We start from the raw sequence: 14,742 nt of genomic DNA on the forward strand, positions 1-14,742 counted from the left end.
AGACAGTGGTTCTGGTCAGATGGCATTCCAGTGCACAGGGAAGGAGACAACAGCTCAGCTTGAGGGCATGCAGTATCTGAGCTTCACCTAAGGAAGGGAAGAGGGTTTAGGAAATCATCAGGATGCAGAAAATCCTGATTGTGGTGGAGTAAATGATAAGGGATGGTCTTAGGGAAAACACACTGACTGATACCACCCACCTTGGCCAGGCACCACAGTAACTGTGTGAATTATTTTATGACAGGAGGTCCTAGCAAGGAACCTGGAACTAACAAGCCATCACCAACTGGAAGAGTTCAGGAAAGGTCAAAAGGAGACACTACATGTCCTACTACTTCCCAGAATCCTTCTTGCTGACATTCATCTTGATTGAGCAGTGCTTGTATCACCAGGAAGGACGTTGGCCAGAATAACTGGCCGGAGACAACCTGGAAACTAATCCCATCACCATAAAATCTGAAACTGTGAGCCACATGGCAGAGCAGTTCTCCTGGGTTCCCTAACCTGCTGCTCTCCGCCTGGGTGCCCCTTCCCAATAAAGTCTCTTGCTTTGACAGCATGTGTGTCTCCTTGGACAATTCATTTCTGAGTATTAGACCTCTTTTTGAGTCCTGGAAGAGGTCCCCCTTCCTGCAATAGCAGGGGCAGTTCAGGAGCAGAACCAAGCATTTCCAGCCCACAGGTCTTCAGGTTTGTTGGAGCTATTAGCGAGCCTAGTAAGAATATGGATTAGGTAAAACTTGGGCCTCCAAAGATCATCCACAGATGTAGTGTGTTAAAGAGAAGATTAAAACATGTTGTACCCTATAAGACCAGATCCTGCTTATTGAAAATGCCTGATTACCCCCAGGTGTTCTTTCTTACGCTTTTGGGGGCGGTCACGACCCCTCTTGAGAATATGATAAAGCCTACTGACCTCCCCAGAAAAAAGTCATACATAAAAATATTATAATTAATTTTAGGAGCCCTACAAATGCCCTTACATCTGGCATGGATCATTTGGTGTCTGTGGATTCCAGGTAACCCTAGTCTACTCTAGCAGCATGAATATGCACCTAGGAAATAAGAGTGTGGCTTTTGAATTAAAAGAAAAAACCAACCTGGGAAGGCATTCAGGCATTTTACCTACTCTTAGAATCAAATTCACACCTAACTTTTCCATGACTCAATTCTCATTTTAAAAATGGGAATAAAACATCATATTTTTCATTTGATAACTCCATGGACTGTCTAAAATGTTAACATGCCACGAAAATTTAAAATGTGGTCTTAGACTTGATGAAATACAGAAATATCTACCTTGCAAAGCTGCTGCTGTAGACAGCATATGTAAAGCTCACAGAAGAGTGTCTAGTACACGGAAGGTATTTAGAAATGAGAGCTATTCTGGTTATTAGCTATAGGCTAAGCACTCTGCTATGCTCTTTAACATCATTTCTAATTTTATGAAAAAAAATCAAAAGCTGCATATTATTATCCCCATTTAGGATTTCCATAATTTGCTTAAAGCCATGCAGTCTGCTTCAGGGAAGGGGAAGCTGCCTCCTAACATGCATGGAGATGCCGTGCAAAATGGATATTTCTGATATTTCTAAAACCAGAAACCTGGGAGCTCATGTGATTAGCAGGCCTGAGAGGAGAGTAACACAAAGCACATTTTCTGGGAAAAGGCAAGAAGCGATCAGAACAAGAGGCGCTCCCTCCAGAGGGGCTGGGATGGCCGTCTATCCTCCGTGTGGCATTGTCAGCAGGAAATTCCCACTCAGGCTGCTGGTTAGTAACAGGGCCTTCCCTTTTGACGACTTAACGCCACTCTTTGTGAAACACTCCACCCTCCTTAAACGTCCCACCAAAGAGCTTTGTGCTAAAATGATTTTGTGCTCACCTTTCTGGAAAAAATGTTTTCACAGAGAAATTTAAATTAAAATTAGGCTGTTCCACTGGGAATGTACAGAACCAAATGCAAATAGAGAGACTTCAAATGCAAATAGTACTTTTAAAGGGTCTATTCTGCAAAGAAAACTATAGATGAACAGGCTATGGGTAAACTGGGTGTTTGACAGGTCTTTCAATTAAGCTTGGTCAAGAGGAGAATTTCACTTCATGAAGGGTTTTGCATAGTCTCAAATTAACTTCACTACAATATCTCTTTAATTTCATTCTGTTCTTAGAAAATGTCAACCATAGATATTGCTATGCAGAGGAATGTGCTTAACTAACTTTATAATCAATAGGCGTAAGGGCAATATTCATAGTCAGTGAACACATTTTTTTGAACATCATGGGAAAATCTCTGGTATTAGAATGCTCATTAAAATACACATTAAAATGCACAAATGAACTAAAAGATCAGAACACCCAGATACTTTTGCAAACAGACTGAACTCCTCACAGTTCAATGGACTGTACAACATAGCCTTATTGAAAAATCTGTCTTCAATTGCCTTTCCTTCGTGGTGCTATAAAGGTTATTAAAACAATGGAGAGAATAAATATGATAACTTTTAATACATGTACGATCTATTACATACAAAAGTGATCTGCCAAGTGTGTGGTGTTTGGGAAAATGTAGTTGGCTTCCCCTGCCCCAGCCTACCCCCGCCCCTGGCCTGCATTATACATTCTTGGATTTCTGCTACACTGTTCTTACCAGGAAGGGGACTCCGTGAGACAATCCTGGCCAGATTAATGATGTTTTCTAAGATGTGTCAAATCAAAACTGTTCTTGGGAATGCCTGAAGGCTTATTTCAATCACGTAGCTTTTACAAACTGATCCAAGAGCAATGGTAGCATGGTAACATGAAAGAGCAAAAGCCAGGGAGCAGAAGGACAGAGGTTCAGATTCTGACTCTGCCATGCACTGGCTGTCTGACCTTGGCAAGCAGTGTTCCCTGTCTGTAAAATGAGACACGCTCACCTACTTACAGGGTTACTCACAGTGGGTAAGGTACCCTGTTTGGTGCCCGGCACAGGCAGTGGGCATCAGTGAGAAGGAACAGTGATGGTCATCAGATGGTGGTGACCCTTGGCTCATTCTGGGTAGCCTCCTTCTTCATGTCTCCCTCTTAGTAGGGACTCAGAAGGATGAGCCTTATGCAGCTCTGATATTTTCCAGGATTATTCATTTTAATGCCTGTGATTCATTCCACTATAAGACTTTCCACACATTGACATCAGAAAATAAAAGCTCCTCAATACACGGTATATCCAGTTTTATTTTACAAAACTGTGGGTTCAAATCCCAGTTCTGCCACTTACTAGCTGTATGAAACTGAGCAAGTTAATTAACCTCACTTAGGCTTAGATTCTAATCTTTGGAATGGGGATTATAATTCCTCCCTCATAAGGTAAAGTCATATAATGTATGTAAAATATTTAGCTTACTACCTGGTACATAATATCTCAAAACTATATCATTTATTATTATTATCTTTAATATAAAGCAAGATCACTAAATAACTACCTTTACTACTGATGCATATTTCTATTCTCCATTTTTTCATCATTTCATACTAGTCACTCTTGCCATTTTGAGAGATGTCAGAACTATCCTTTTTTTTTTTTTTTATACCAAGTTCCCATAAATAAAGCAGGCTGACTGGTATTACTGGACTAGACAAGCTCTTAAATCAATAAGACAGTTGCTTCAATAAGTTGTTTCTAGATAAACTTGTTTATAAACTAAAAAGGATTATTTAATTGTGTTGGCCAACTCAGCTCTTTTATTGTATGTATGTGGTACCTGGGTAAACCCAAACATAAGGAAAGTACTTTAGTTGATGATATGGATATATAAAAAATATGCATGTAATTCTATTCTTTAAACCAATCAGGATATGAAAGTGGTATGTGGAGAATGGAGTAATTGAATAGCATATAGCTATATCTATATAGCATAAATAAATGAAAGTATTCTGCTTAAGTAGGTATATTTCTGAAAAATAAATTATGACTCAGAATTCAGTGAACTGATTCTTCTTTCCTTTAGTCCCCAACTCCCTTTCTGGAGCAGAGCAACTAAGCCTCACTGGATTATTGTTATTTTGGAGTTCCTACCAGCTCTGAGATCCTGAAGGCCATGACTCACTCCCTTTGGGAGAATGGCATTCTATCATGTATACTATCATGTAAGAATTGAATCGCCAGTCTATGTCTGACGCAGGATACAGCATGCTTGGGGCTGGTGCATGGGGATGACCCACAGAGATGTTATGGGGAGGGAGGTGGGAGGGGGGTTCATGTTTGGGAACACATGTAAGAATTAAAGATTTTAAAATTAAAAAAAAAAAAAAAAGGTAAGGAAATTCAAAAAAAAAAAAAGGCAAAAAAAAAAAAAACCAAATGCACTTTCTAACATGCACATACATGCAATCTTTCATATGTTATTTCAGGGTTTAGAGCCCTCCTGTAGCTCACTCACAGATCACCTCTAGAGAATGAGTCCTTAGACAGTGATGCTTGAGCTTCTAAAAACTTGTTTTCATTTCTGATTGATCTTCAGTTTAGGAGTTCCTAACACTGAATTCTCCCCTTTCTCCTTCCCTAACCATCCAATGCTTTCATTTAAGCAACTAATTATAAAAACAAACATTTTCACGTTCCAAGGAAGCTTACTATTTAAAGGAACCCCGGACTGGATGCGTTTGCAAAGTGAACAATATCACGTATTTTATAAATCTGGACATTCTTAATGCCAGCTCTTCTTAATGCACAAGAACATGGCATCTGCTTGCTTGCTTCTATTTAATTGAACTTAGAAGACAAATTAGATAAATAGTAGGTAAGATGTTCTAAGATTTTAACTCCTTTTAGTTCTCAGCTATGTGAAGCTATTAGTAAAGCAGGTAAAGGTCTTCAGAATTTCATTCTGGACAAGCATCTATTTTTGGCAAGCTCCCTAGAATCTCTGTCACAACAGCATATGATGTGTCCTGGGGGATACGCAGTCTCAACTTTATCAATAGACCTAAATCTCTTTAAAAGTGGCATTCAAGTGTCTTACAGCAATGGCTTGAACTGTGGCCAGGTAGAGAATGGCAAGATCATCGAGGTCCTGAGATAGTTTCAATCCAGTGACCTATAGGGATGCAGAAAAGAAAAGATGGAGCCATGGTTAGAGATAGTTCCCATGAAACATGCTCAGATGTGTTTTCTTGCCGAAGCAAGTTCATATGCAAATCCCCTTTTTGTAAGCTGAACGTGAAGCGACTACTAAATTGTTTAATCTCCAGACTTGGAAAAAGTATTCTTTCTTCCCCCAAAGAAAATGCCTTGCCCTGGATTAGAGAAAAACAAACCAAATAGTATAAGGAGATTGTGTGTGGTTTTTTTTAGGAGATTGTGTTTGGTATTTATTAGGATGGAATGAATTAAATATTTTTCTTCTTATCTAAAAACATTATTCTTTTATTACCAACACCTATTTTCTTTGGCTTACAGAAATCAACATGTAGCACTGGCATTCTAGTAAAAGATGATCTTATTCTGAGTTCTGCTACTGTCAGAAATCAGTGGGGTATTCAGAGTAAACTAACATGTCTCCTATAAATGTTTTACCCGCTGCTGCTGCTGCTAAGTTGCTTCAGTTGTGTCCGACTCTGCCCGACCCCATAGACGGCAGCCCACCAGGCTCCCCCATCCCTGGGATTCTCCAGGCAAGAACACTGGAGTGGGTTGCCATTTCCTTCTCCAATGCATGAAAGTGAAAAGTGAAAGTGAAGTCGCTCAGTCGTGTCTGACCCTTTGCGATCCCATGGACCAGGCTCCTCTGTCCATGGGATTTTCCAGGCAAGAGTACTGGAGTGGGGTGCCATTGCCTTCTCCAAATGTTATACCTACTAGGGGATAATTCAGAATCTGTGGTTTGCAAGGGAATTCCATTAAAGTCAATCCAAACCACATGCTTTTGTATGGAGCATGTCAATCTCTGAGAGGTTCCAGGACAACATGTTCCTGGATTTGGGTAGTTTCAAGGCTTGCTCATGGTCTCACTTTCATGCCTCCCATTTGTGAAGGTGTTCTCTTGGGACATTTAGAGGGTGAAGACTGCCAGTTTCTTAAGTCTAGTCTGAAGCTGGTGGGCATCAGCGCCACAGTTCACTTTAGATTTTCATGACAAATTAATTTATGTCCAGTACTCTTGCCTGGAAAATCCCATGGACGGAGGAGCCTGGTAGGCTGCAGTCCATGGGGTCGCTAAGAGTCGGACACGACTGAGCGACTTCACTTTCACTTTTCACTTTCATGCATTGGAGAGGGAAATGGCAACCCACTCCAGTGTTTTTGCCTGGAGAATCCCAGGGATGGGGGAGCCTGGTGGGCTGCCATCTATGGGGTCGCACAGAGTCGGACATGACTGAAGTGACTTAGCAGCAGCAGCAGCAACGGTATTTACATTCCTGAGTTCAATGAAGTGGTGACATGCAGCCTGTACTAAAACGGGGGAGCCTAGTGATCTACCCAGGTCTCCGTCCTTCAGTCGCTCCAGCCCTTTCTCCAGATTCTACCCCGGGCCAGGATTAAGGCGTCAGCCTTGGCCTGTTACAGGGCACAGATATCTCTCCACTACCCAAACCAGAAACCCGGGAGCACTTTCCCCTGACTTTTCTCTCCCTTCTTGTGTTTAATCAGTCTCCAAGTCTTGTATACTTGAGCCCCCAAATTTATTTTGAATCTATCCCCTCTCTTCATCCTGTCAGTCACCTCCTTAATCCAGGTCCTTCAGCACATTCTTCCTGATTGCTGAAATAGCTCCTGATCAAATCTTCCTGTTTCAAATGGGGCTTGCTCCTCTCTACAAGGGAGCTAGTGCTTATTCTCAAAAGTAAACTGATCATGTGAAAAATTCTTCCCTCACTGCCTTCATTCTGAAGCAGAAACACCTTTTGTCTTCTATGAGTGATTCTGCCCATGGTCAGTCCCCCTCTCTTCACCAGTGTCTCATCTTTTCTGTTCTCACTTAACATCCTGTGTTCTGGCTGTTTGTTTTTTATGCGGGGGGAGCTGATAGCTCAGTGGGTAAAGAATTCGCCTGCAATGCAGGAGATACAGGAGGTGTGGGTTGGATCCCTGGATAAGGAAGATTCCCTGGAGTAGGAAATGGCAACCCACTACAGTATTGAGCCTGCCTGGAGAATCCCATGGACACAGGGGCCTTGGCAGGCTGCACTTGGTGGGATTGCAAAAAGTGAGACACGACTGAGCACACGGCTCATGTACATTTATTTATTTATATTTTAACTTTTTGGCTGCATAGCCTGTGGGATCTAGTTCCCTGACCAGGGACTGAACTCACGTCCCCTGCAGTGGAAGCACAGAGTCTTAACCACTGGACCACCAGGGAAGTCACCCAGCTATTCTGATTACTCATCTAAGTCTGCTAAAGTGGGTATTTCTGAATTCAGCAGAGCTACCTGCTGATGGATTTTTTGGGGCATATTATGAAGCCACTCAATGATAGTAGTGGTGTTGATATGAACACAAAGGAGCATGGGAAGTCTGAAGGAGAAACCAGAAAGGAGCCCTTGGGTACATATTCTCCAGCCAAGAACTCTGAAGGAACATCTCTCGGAAAGTTCTCCAGAGGCCTAAATATGCAGTAAGAATGTTGGAACTAGGAGAACATGAACCACACTGATACCGTAGAGGTTTACGACACAGAGGAGAAAACAGTTTGCTTAAGAGATAATCCAGAGGTTCATGGAAGCCAGAACCTAGGTGCTCTGACAGACTCTGTGTTACTCACCACAGTATCTCCCATGCCTGACACTGAGCCTGGTACACAGCAGCACTAACACTTGCTGAATGTGTGGCACTTCAATGCTCCTTTTTCTTTATGAATGCCATTCTCTCTTCTAACATACTATTCCTCTCTGTCATATGCAATTATAAAAGTGAAAAAAAAGTGAAAGTGTTAGTTGCTCTGTCGTGTCTGACTCTTTAGCCCACCAGGCTCCTCTGACCGTGGAATTCTCCAGGCGAGAATACTGGAGTGGGTAGCCATTTCCTTCTCCAGGAGGTCTTCCCAATCCAGGTATCAAACCTGGTCTCTTGCACTGCAGGAAGATTCTTTCCTGTCTGAACCAACAGGAAAGACAGTATCTATTACCTCAGCCTCTCATAAATTCACAGAGGTGGAGTGGGTATATTTTCTCCACACCCCAAGAAAGAAAATACTGGACCATCACTTAATAGTTGCTTACTCCATGCTCTTCCCCCTCCTTCAACCTCCACACTTTCTCTTCCTCATCAGAGAAGTGATTTCTATGAGATTGCAGTAAAAGAAAGTCAGTTTAAGTGTTAAGTTGCTCAGTCATGTCTGACTCTTTGAAACCCCATGAACTATAGCTTGCCAGTCTCCTTTGGAACTCTCCAGGCAAGAACACTTGAGTGGGTAACCATTCCTTCCTCCAGGGGATCTTCCTGACTCAGGAATCAAACCCAGTCTGCAGGAAGATTCTGCAGGCAGAACCCTCATTGCAGACAGATTCCTTACTGTCTGAGACACCTGGGAAGCCCCAAGAATACTAATGTGGATAGCCATTTCCTCCTCCAGGGGATCTTTCCAATCCGAGGATCACACACTTTCTAAGGTGTGTCTGTCATGTGGACCACTCAGGAGGCTACAGAGGACCCTCATGGAGCTATCATGGCAAGAGGTGGCAGAGCCCTGGAGATGCCAGGATGTCCTGGGGGAGGTACAGCTTTGCAACCAGCCAGAAAGCTGGAACAGGCCAGAGAAGCTGATACTCTTGGTTGAAGGCTGAATGGCTCCATCAATAAGAAGATATGAAAAGGAGGCGTAAGTGGAAGGAATCTGTTTATAGATGTACATGTACCTGTTTCAAATGCTTGGGAGAGAGCGAAATGAGTGGGGAAGCCCCCATGGAGAGTTCCAATGGTAAGCATATTTTATTTATTTTGACTATTGTGAAATGAAGACTATAACAGAAAACATTCATAATTAATATTTAGAGGCATATGGTGGCTGAAGAGACATGTACTGCAATGGATAATTTCAACCTCCTAGGTATGATTATAAAACATTTATGTAAGCACTATTGGGATTTATAAAGGTGAAAGAAAGATGATACATTTTGGAGTAAGATGTTCTCTCTAATTGACTGCAGGGCAATTGTGAGTTTTACCTGTCTGAGCCTCAGTTTTTAAAAAATCTGTAAAATAAGAATAATAATACTTCAAGGTATTTAATAATTAAATGAGTTATCATTTGCAAAGCATCTAACTTTTTATGCAAGCTGTACCAAATAGACAAGAGCTAGACACTTATAACGCTTAATAAATGTTCATACTCTTCCCTTTTCTCTTAATAAATGTTCACTTCTGTTCTTCTGAATTACATGAGGGGCTCAATCTCATTCACTAATTGGGATATAGAAATAAAAGATCTCCTGCAACATGCTGTGGGTACTCCCAGGGTATCAGCGATGGGGACTGAAGACCAGTAGTGGTATAGGGTGGGGAAGGCTGAGCAGAAAGAGTGCTGGGTGTCAGCATCAGGATCATATGAGACATCTAGGAGTGTGGAGGAGCAGTGTGCCCCTAATGAGCGTCCAGCAATAGGACAGTGGAGGACTCACTTTCAAGGACTTCTTGGAGAAGCCTTAGTCCTTATCAACCTACACACTTCCATTCATTCTGTGAAAGGAAAGACACATGATTTTCACCCTGGACTTCAGCTGGAATCCTGTATCCCCAGGCAGCTGTGTGAACTTGGGCTTATCTCTTAACTCTTTCCCGAGATCTGAGTTAAACGCAGATTTCCTGTGGTCCAACTTCTAGTTGGTGGGGGCCCAGCAATCTGTATTTTTAGCAAGGCCTGAATGCATGATAAATTGTAGGAACAATTGCCCTAAACCTTGGTTATGCCAATTATAAGTCCATAGGGCATGGAGTAGTTGAGATTATAAACAAAGGTCTATTAGTAATTTAGTTAGCTAAGTTTTTCCCTTCTTAGTCATTCAAAAAATTAAGTGATTATGCATATTGGTAAGAAAAATGCTTAGAAATAGAGCTCGAAGGGTTTCTAAAGATTATGAAAGACAAGAAAACAGGATTCTCTGTCATAAGATTTTCTAGGGTCATCAGAGCTTGATGGAGTATCCAAGGCTCAAGAGAATTGACTGAAAGCTTTTCAGAACACAAAGGAACAAGAAACGCTCTGCTGTTCAGTCAATAATGAAGGAGGAGATGATGGGCGTATAGCAAGGAAATAAGGAGGATCAGAGAAGGATTTCTGTTAAACCTCTGGAGAGAGGCCAGAGATTGGAGAATAGGTCTCAGATAGTCAGCAGCCTGGAAGAGAAAGGGAGATAAAATTTCCCCCAAATATTTATAGGTTATCAGTATCGAGGATGGAGACTAACACTTGGCATTGTCAAAAACTCACCCAGAAATGGGAAATGCATATAAATGTATTAACACAATGTGATAGGCCAAATTTAGGTTAACATCCTGACTATCCTGCTGCTGCTGCTAAGTCACTTCAGTCGTGTCTGACCCTGTGAGACCCCATAGATGGCAGCCCACCAGGCTCCCCCATCCCTGGGATTCTCCAGGCAAGAACACTGGAGTGGGTTGCCATTTTCTTCTCCAATGCATGAAAGTGAAAAGTGAAAGTGAAGTCGTTCAGTTGTGTCTGACTCTTTGTGACCCCATGGACTGCAGCCCACCAGGCTCCTCCATCCATGGGACTTTTCCAGGCAAGAGTACTGGAGTGGGGTGCCATTGCCTTCTCCCCTGACTACCCTACCAAACACTAATTTGGGCACTGCTATAAAGGGCCTTTGCAGATGGAACTGGTTACTAGCCAGTTGATCTTAAAATAGGGAGATTACCCTGGATTATCCATTTGGGCCCAATGTAATCCTGTGAGCTATTAAAAGCAGAAGAGGAAGACAGAAGAGTCAGTCAAGAGATATAGTAGAATAATGTAGGAGAGATGAGGTAGAAGTAGAAATTAGAGATTCAAAGCATGGGAAGGACTTGATCTGCCATTGCTGGCTCTGAAGATGGAGAAAGAGGACGATGAGCCAAGGCATTCATGTGGCCTCTCGAACCTGAGGATCCCTAGCTAACAGCTAGTTGGAAACAGGCACCTCTGTCTTACAGCTGCACAGAGCTGAATTTGGCCAACAACTTGAAGGATTTGATAGCAGATTATTCCCAGAACCTCCCTTCATTCTGGTCTTGTGAAAACAGGAGCAGAGAAACCAGTTGGGCCAGGCTGGGCTTCTGACCTACATAACTGTGAGATAATAAATTTAAGCCTTGAACTTCCCTTGTGGACCAGTGGTTAAGAATCTGCCTGCCAACATAAGAGACAAGAGTTCGATACGTTGTCTGGAAAGATTCCACATACCATGGAGCAACTAAGCCTGTGCACCTCAACCACTGAGGCCTGTGCACCCTCAACAAGAGAAGCTACCACCATGAGAAGCCTGAACACCACAACAAAGAGGAGCCCCCACTCGCCACAACTCGAGAAAGTGTGTGCATAGCAACGAAGACCCAGCAGAGCTAAGACTAAATAAATCATTTAAAAATAACTATAAAAAATACATTTAAGCCACTAAGCTTGTGATAATGTACTACAGAAGCAATGGACAACTGACACACATGTGGCAACTGCAGAGCGGACTGACACTCTCCTTCACAGCCTGTTCTGTCGGTGAACTCTATACCAGGACCACTGGTCCATTTGCTGCTTCCCAGAGGTACCAGGTGGAGTAGGAAATGGCAACCCACTCCTGCATTCTGGCCTGGAGAATTCCATGCACAGAGGAGCTTGGCAGGCTACGGTTCATAGGACCGCAAAGAGTCAGACATGACTGAAGTGACTTAGCACAGCACAGCACAGATGTACCAGGTACTTCACACCTTCATCTGCCTTGCTTCTCATGTGCTAAACCTAAGTCTAAAAAATCTAAATCTGAAATAATCATATGTTTTAATATGCACTTGTACCAGTATAAACAAGGCTGTTTTGGTCACCAGTGCCGGTTCACGTTTCCTGTCATATAACCCTGTCTTGGATTTACACACAACTTGGATCCCATCCTGGGTCCTCTGGCCTTAATTATTTCCCATTATTCATCTCTTAGGTCTTCCTGGCAGATTTCCACCTGATTTACTCCTCAATCTTTTATCATTATACACTATCTTGAGAAAGGATCCTGTTCACAATCCACACTGCCCCCTAACCCCAGTTTTATTTGTCATTTGGTGTATACAGGGAAGATAAAAAGCACTAAGAGAAGACTGATTCTATACTGCAATTAAAAAAAAAATCACTAAACAGAGGGAGAAATATTTCAGACATATTGAAAACAGAGCAAAAGGAATGCCAAAAATACAAAGATTTAATTTTTCATTTGAGAATGTCAGTGACCTCAGTTTGAACTGACTGGGTTCTACTACTACTTCTGGTCTTTTCTTCCCTGAGTGAATTACTTAGACTCTCTGACCCTCAATTTCTCCACTGTTTTCAAGGCGGTAATAATACTGTCTTGCAGGGTTATAAAGAAAGCTGGTGATGATGCTTGGAAGGCATCTATCATGGTGCTTGGTAGGTCATGATTTCTGAAAAAAACCAGCACCTATTACAAATCATCATACTAGCTGGTAAATTGGTTGCTTTAAAAAAAAAAAAAAAAACATGATCTGAAAACCAGTTAAATGATACTGAGGATATTAAACTTCATTATAGGAGTCAATTTTTCATAGGCAAAAACAATATGTGAAAGAATGGTACATAAAACAATATTAAATCAGAGCAAAAAAAAATCAATAAACTCATGTCAAAGAGTCCACATGTTTCCAAGGCTTACAAATAAATTACTCAAATGCTGCTTAGTTGGTCCATGAGCTTCCAACTCGATCATCTATCTCCCAATCAGGCGAAGCCACAGGGTTACAGCCTCTGGCTTCTCTGCACACACTCACCAGAATTGCTTACACCCCCACATCTGACTCTGTTTAGCAATGTCCGTCTATAGCTAGGAGTCAGTCCTCTGGGAACTGGCTAAGATCTCATAGCGCTTCTTTCCTGACTCCCTCCTAGTTTTCCACACGCACGTTACACTGTGCTTGCTTTGAAGAGCCCTTGGAACAGCACTCAACTTCTCCAGCAGTTTGAGCAGCATATGGCCTTATGTTAGAAATCACAGCTCTTCAAAGAACCAGAAAACAACTTTCCGTTCTGGGTAGTGTTGTACTTGCAAAATGAAGCAGGGAAAACGCGTTTCAGCCAATTGAATATGGTGTGTTCTCACCTCCTGGTATGTCTCTGAGGTAATTTACTTCTCTGAGTGGGCATTTCAGGAAAAGAATTTTTAAAAACCCACCATAACAAAGAGGTCATATTGATTTGAGAATAAATACTGGTTGTGTACACAAGGAGGCAAGGACTCTTTTACAACTCCTACAGCCCTAGCTGTTTTGTAAGGCACACCAAAGCGGAGTTTCCTATCAGGCCATATTGATGAAGAAACTGAGGGCTGATAATTTAAATACTCAAATGTGAAGTGTGCTCAGCCACTCAGTTGTGTCCGAATCTTTGTGACCCCATGGACTGTGGCCCACCAGGCTCCTCAGCCCGTGGGATTTTCAGGCAAGAATACTGGAGTGGGTAGCCATTCCAGGATCCCTTGGGAAGATCTCAGGGATGGAACCCACGTCTCTTCTGTCTCTGGCATTGGCAAGTGGATTCTTTACCACTAGTGCAACCTGGGAAAGAGAAGGCGAATCTCTAAACTTGTATGAAACGTGGTTCCTATGATGGACCAAGTGATTGTTTAGTTTTTCTAGCTGATTGTTTGTGGCTGGAGGACTTGGTGGCTGGTAGGTACCATTGGTTCTGAGCCTAAGGTGGATGGCTTGTGACCAGCTGCCTGGGATTCAAAGGCCATCTTGTAAATATGCAAGTAAGGGCCACTAAGCAGGACCTACAATTCAAAAGTAGCTGTCATTGCTGTCTGTCTGCTATGTGACAGTCTCTCCATTTGATTCTGACAATGACCTTGCAAGGAAGCCTCTGCTGCCCCTGCTTACTGACAAGCAGACGGACCTCACAGAGCTAACCTCAGAGGTCACACACAGCTGACACATTTTCAAGCTACATCTGACTTCAAATCCTGTGCTCACGTTATTGTTTCACTTGAGTAAAAGCTATCCAATCAATCATTCAAAATAAAAATTGCACATACATCCACTATCTAAGACACCCAACCATTATTGGTGGTATTTAGCTTCATCTCTCTCTATGACCACATCATACTTCTTTAAAAAGTATTGTTTTTGTTTTTAAAGAACATAGAATCATTGGTGTTAAACGTTTTGATGTTGATTGCTGTTACACAGCCTCCTTTCAGACATCAGATGTATGCCCCTTACCTCTCCATGCCTCATTTATCAAGTGGCAAGGAGAAATATTTACATAGGTGGCTACTTGGTTCAAGCATACTATCAAGTTGCCCACCCTCTAACCATCACTCTTTTGAGTCCAGTGCCACAGGTCAATCCTGCATCACCGAAGGAGAAATGAAACAGCTAGTAACATGGCAGGAAGCCAACTCTTACCAGAATAAAAGAAAGTGATTCTATCAAGCCTCATGGAAGGATTACCGAGGTTTGCCCTGTTCTATTTAAGAGGGTAGGCACCTAAAGTGGAAGGGTTTAACTGGTCAACCACTAGTAAAAGAATGAAACTAGATCACTTTCTA

The 14,742-nt window shown here is 42.2% G+C and overlaps 1 protein-coding gene across 8 annotated transcripts in view; it reads right to left on the reverse strand.

The window, feature by feature from the left end:
• The window catches only part of FGGY (FGGY carbohydrate kinase domain containing), a 502,857-nt gene that overhangs the window by 97,268 nt on the left and 390,847 nt on the right, over window positions 1–14,742 (reverse strand). For all 8 annotated transcript variants that reach the window (XR_011144409.1, XM_068963998.1, XM_068963999.1 and 5 more), the window contains one exon: window positions 5,004–5,078. Coding sequence is in view for 7 of the 8 variants with exons in the window: in XM_068963998.1 (XP_068820099.1) it covers window positions 5,004–5,078 (75 nt within the window). In the remaining variant the exon portion in view is untranslated. The remainder of the gene's footprint in view (window positions 1–5,003; window positions 5,079–14,742) is intronic.

Source organism: Capricornis sumatraensis, chromosome 2, assembly GCF_032405125.1.
Source record: "Capricornis sumatraensis isolate serow.1 chromosome 2, serow.2, whole genome shotgun sequence".
Lineage (NCBI taxonomy): Eukaryota > Metazoa > Chordata > Mammalia > Artiodactyla > Bovidae > Capricornis > Capricornis sumatraensis.